Below are 4,556 nucleotides of genomic sequence, written 5' to 3'. Positions count from 1 at the left end.
CTTATTATATACAAAAAAATAGAATTTTGATAGAGTGATAAAATGCATCATAGTGTATCACCTGAATTTGGTGCATAACCAATTTAAAGAACATGCATATTTTAATATATTTCCCAATTAGTTTCTCAAGAGCCCCATCCTCTTGTGCATGTTGAATTGCTAGTCTTTCCCCACCTAAAATTTTGCAGGAGTTACTGGAGATCACTAAATCCAAAGGGGATTTACTGAAGCATGAAATTCTAAAAGAAAGAATAGGGGACTGAAGAGTTCAATATCACCATTCATTCTTGGCATATGGTATCAGTACTGTAACTAGTCCTGCACAGTTGTTTATAAACTACCAGGTGTTGCTACCTTTTAGGAATCTACCTAAAACACAAGTATGTTCTCATGTTCATTGTCAAGGAAATAGAGCATATTTTTGACTGGATTCTCTGGAGTTTCCAGAATGAGTAATATCTTGGGAGTGAGCCACAAATAGCTCACTCCCAAGAACCTTTAGTGGTTGAACCAACATCTGCAGTGGAGATTTCCCTAATCTCAAGGTCTTGTTTTCCTTTGTTGTTCGATTTTTGCCTGGAGCTACTCTGATTCACAATAATATCTCACAAGCTTCTAATGCAAGGCAAATGCATTTTTAGCACAGCAACCAGAGATATTCTTTTTTTTTTTCACGTTTTAAAACTTTTTATTTGCATATTAAAAAAATTGTGCATTCCAATAATTAAAATCATTTGAACAAAAAAAAATGGCACTCTGATTAAACTGCATTTTACAGCCTGCAGGAAACCTTGGGTCAGCTTGGTTTTACTCTAGATTTCACTGTCGTCCCACCCCGCTTCTTTCACCAACATGCAAGTTCTTTTCCTTCCCTGCCAGCCAGACAGGCAGATGGGAGAGGCAGGCGCGGCCTTCGTTGTCAGTAGTTCTCGATTCTTTGATGAGAAAGGGGCAGCACAGTCATTTAAACTTGATCCAACCTCTTTGCATCTTACAAAGTTAAACAGCTAAAAGAAGTAAAATAAGAAGACAATGCTTGTGGAATGTACAGTGCATATTGGCGGGGCTCGCCTCATTACGACTCGCCTGCTTGCTTCTCCTGTTCAATCGTTTCTTTGGAAGGCAGTGGATTTTTCTCTTGCGTTTCTGTCTTCTTCAATTTCGACTTATCGAATTTCTCGATCTCAGCCATATCGGGCTTGTCAGACATGGTTGCGGAGAAGCGGAGCGAGGGGCGAGGCGCGAAAGCTAGAAGAATCCGATCTGCGCAGTGACCACCGCCGAATGTCGAGATATTCTTTTAAAATGTATTTTTGGTCATAATTTCTCTCTTTCAAAACTCCCCTGGCTTCTTGTCTCACTCATGGTAAAAAGGCAATGCAACATGAGCCCTTCGTCCCTTTACTTACAATTGGTCTCCAGTCCCATGGCCTCTTTGCTACTCCAAGAATAAATCTGGTTAGCTCCGGCCTCTGGGTATTTGCATTTGAAATTCCCTGAGATTGATACACTCTTCCTCTAGCTATCCCCCGACTCACCCCATTATGTCATCTTTGCTTTCTAAATAAGATTTTCTATGAACACCCTATCTTAAACTGTACCTCACCCACCATAATCCTTTTTTCCTTCCATGCCAAATTTTTCCCATAGTAATAGTCCCTTTGGTATTTTCCTTGTTAATCATCTGCTCCCCAGCAGAAACAAAGCTCCTTGAGGGTAGGAATTATTGTGTTTTGTTCACAGTGCCTAGAAGAAAGCCTAGTATAAAATAAATACTCAAAAAGATAAACTATACACTGTATAAGTTGAGTGGAGAAGGCAGCTGTACTCTGTATAAGCAATAACAAAAGATTATCTAGGAGAAAAATCTTTATCCTAGGACTGATCCCTGGAGTGGGTCTCCTAACTATGCCGGTGTAGAGTAAGCAGAAACCCATTGTCCTAAGTGAGGGATTAGGGAGTCTTTTGTTTCTGTGGGGCATACAAAAAGTTATCAGTCTTCTGAAGAGACTTGGGAAAAGAAGAGACAATATTTAAAAGACCCAAACACCCTGTAGGCAGGAAAAAACAGAGATACAGTCTCTGATCCTTCAAATAAGAAGTCAGTAATACCCTCACCCTTTCAAATCTTTTTTCCTCTCGTTACACACTCAGATTCCATGAGCTCTCATTCTAATCACTCTTGGACATCCTACTGTATTTCCACTGCCCTTTCACTCTTCTTTTTCTCATTTCCCAAACCTTCAATTCATTCTCCCCAAGGGTGAGACCAATGCTTCAGCGAATGACCTTGCTTTTTCTTTCATTAAGGAAAACAACAGAAGAAAATTTCTCCCACGTCTTCTGCCAACTACCAGGATACTCACATCAGTCCTCACTCACTCTGCTTTCAGTTCTATAAAGATGGATGGACCCTCCATGCTCCAACTTGACTCCAGTCCTTTGATTTGTCCACTAGAATCCCTCCCCCCTCACATACTCAAGGTCTTCAGTCCGGCAGTCGTTGTCTTCTCTCCTCTTCATTATTCTATTCCATAGGAATATAAGCTTAAAAACATGTTAGAATATCATCACTCTTAAAATTCTCTATAGGGCCCACATCTCCCTCCACTGCCTTATTTCTCTGCTTCCCTTATAAGTTGTTTATGTAGTCACTGAACTACGGGGATACTTCTTAGAAGTGTGTCCTTAGGCAATTTTATGTTGTGTAGACATCATAGAGTGTACTCACACGAATCTATTATAGGTGGTATAGCTCATGGCACCTCTTGCTCCTAGACTACAAACCTGTACAGCCTGTTATTGTACTGAATACTGTAGGCAATTAAAACACAATTGTGAGTATTTGTGTACCTAAACATATCTAAAAATAGAAAGATACAGAAAAAATATGGTATAAAAGATAAAAAATGGTAAACCAATATAGGGCACTTACCATGAATGAAGCTTGCAGGAGTGAAAGGAGTGAAAGTTGTTCTGGATGAGTCGGTCAGTGAGTGGTGAGTGACTGTGAAGGCCTGGGACATTACTGTGCACAACAGTAGACTTATAAACACTGTACACTAAATTTATTAAAAAAGGTTTCTTTCCCTCTTGTATACTCCTGGATAGAGCTGGAACGCATTCTACTAAGTGAGGTATCCCAAGAATGGAAAGACAAGCACCCCATGTACTCACCATCAAATTGGTATTAACCGATCAACAGATAAATGCACATATAAGAATAACATCTATTGCATGTTGGGCAGGGGGGAGGGGGAGAGGAAGGGGATGGGTATATGCATACATAATGAGTGCAATGCGCACCATCTGGGGGATGGACACACTTGAAGCTCTGACTTGTGGGGAGAGAGGGTGTAAGGGCAACATACATAACCTAAACATCTCTACCTCCATAATATGCTGAAATTAAAAAAAAATACATATTCACTTATACATTTAGCAATTAATCTGTGCTCTATGTTTAGCCCTTATACATAGTTTATTTGGTAATTTTTTTTAAATGGTTATAAATTTTTTGACACTTCCCTTACCCAGAAGCAAGATCTACAACCCATCCCCTTGAATAATGGTAAGATTGTGACTGCTTCAACCAATAAAGAAAAGTTATTGACTTCTGAGTTTAGGTCATTACAGTCCATGGAACTTCCCACCTGGTTATTTCCACATTTGCTCTCCAGAAACTGGCTCTTGGATCCAGTTGCTATGCTGTAAAATGCCTATCCTCAAAAGATCTTGTGTAGGTCAACGGTCTCAACCCAGTCCAGCTTTAGTGCCTGTCATGGGAGTTTGATGATTCCAAACCTCAGCCATTTGAGTCACCCCAGTCATTCACAACTTCCCAGCTGGGGCCCAGACTTCCTGGGGCAGCCATAAAGACATCCCAAGATAAGCTATTCCAGCTGTGCTTTGAATTCCTGACCCACAGAATCCATGAACATAAAATTAATGATACTTTATGACACTATGTTTGGGGTGGTTTGTTACACAGCAAAAATCAGAATTGCTTAAATGTCTCTAGTAAAGAGAAAATCCATAAACTTGAAAATAGGAAGAAAAAAGATCTGAAAATAAAAGGCGTTGCCAGGCATTTAAGCAACAGCATATGTTTTGAGAGGGGAGGATGATGTTTTTGAAATAGGATGATAATAAACGAAACCCTGTACTACGTATCTAGTATCACCCTTAATGATCCAAGTAGTACCTTGTCCAGCTGTAAAGAATCTGCTGCCCCTAACATGTGCCTCCAGTCACTGGTTCTCAAGTTTTACTTTGTAAACCAGAAATGTGATGTTCCTTCTCCTGGACTATATGTGCCACAGAAGCTACAGAGGGTTTTGAGAGAAATCTGAAGTTCAGGCAACAATTCTTCTGCTAATAACCAGGACCTAAATAATTCACTTAGATTATAATAATGAAATAATTGTTCTCACTTTCTCTTCCTACCTCTAATCTTTTTGTTTATTCCTTATTGGTAAATTTATCAAGGCAAGGAAGATGAATAAAAATTAGAACAGAAAATATTCTAATTTTTAATTTGCCATAGCAGGGATAAA

At 39.4% G+C, this 4,556-nt stretch overlaps 1 protein-coding gene across 1 annotated transcript; it reads right to left on the bottom strand.

Annotated features, from left to right (window-relative positions):
• Positions 1 to 675: 675 nt before the first annotated feature.
• Positions 676 to 1,278, bottom strand: LOC105808462 (thymosin beta-4). Its single transcript, XM_012642112.1, has one exon. The coding sequence runs from the start codon at positions 1,208 to 1,210 to the stop codon at positions 1,076 to 1,078; it is 135 nt and encodes a 44-aa protein (XP_012497566.1). The 5' UTR covers positions 1,211 to 1,278; the 3' UTR covers positions 676 to 1,075.
• Positions 1,279 to 4,556: the final 3,278 nt, after the last annotated feature.

Source organism: Propithecus coquereli, unplaced genomic scaffold (assembly GCF_000956105.1).
Source record: "Propithecus coquereli isolate 6110/MARCELLA unplaced genomic scaffold, Pcoq_1.0 Scaffold174, whole genome shotgun sequence".
Taxonomy (NCBI): domain Eukaryota; kingdom Metazoa; phylum Chordata; class Mammalia; order Primates; family Indriidae; genus Propithecus; species Propithecus coquereli.
This window is presented reverse-complemented; position numbering and strand designations above follow the sequence as displayed.

Excerpts from the sequence above, each read along its gene's own strand:
- LOC105808462 (XM_012642112.1), bottom strand. The coding sequence starts at position 1,210 with ATGTCTGACAAGCCCGATATGGCTGAGATCGAGAAATTCGATAAGTCG.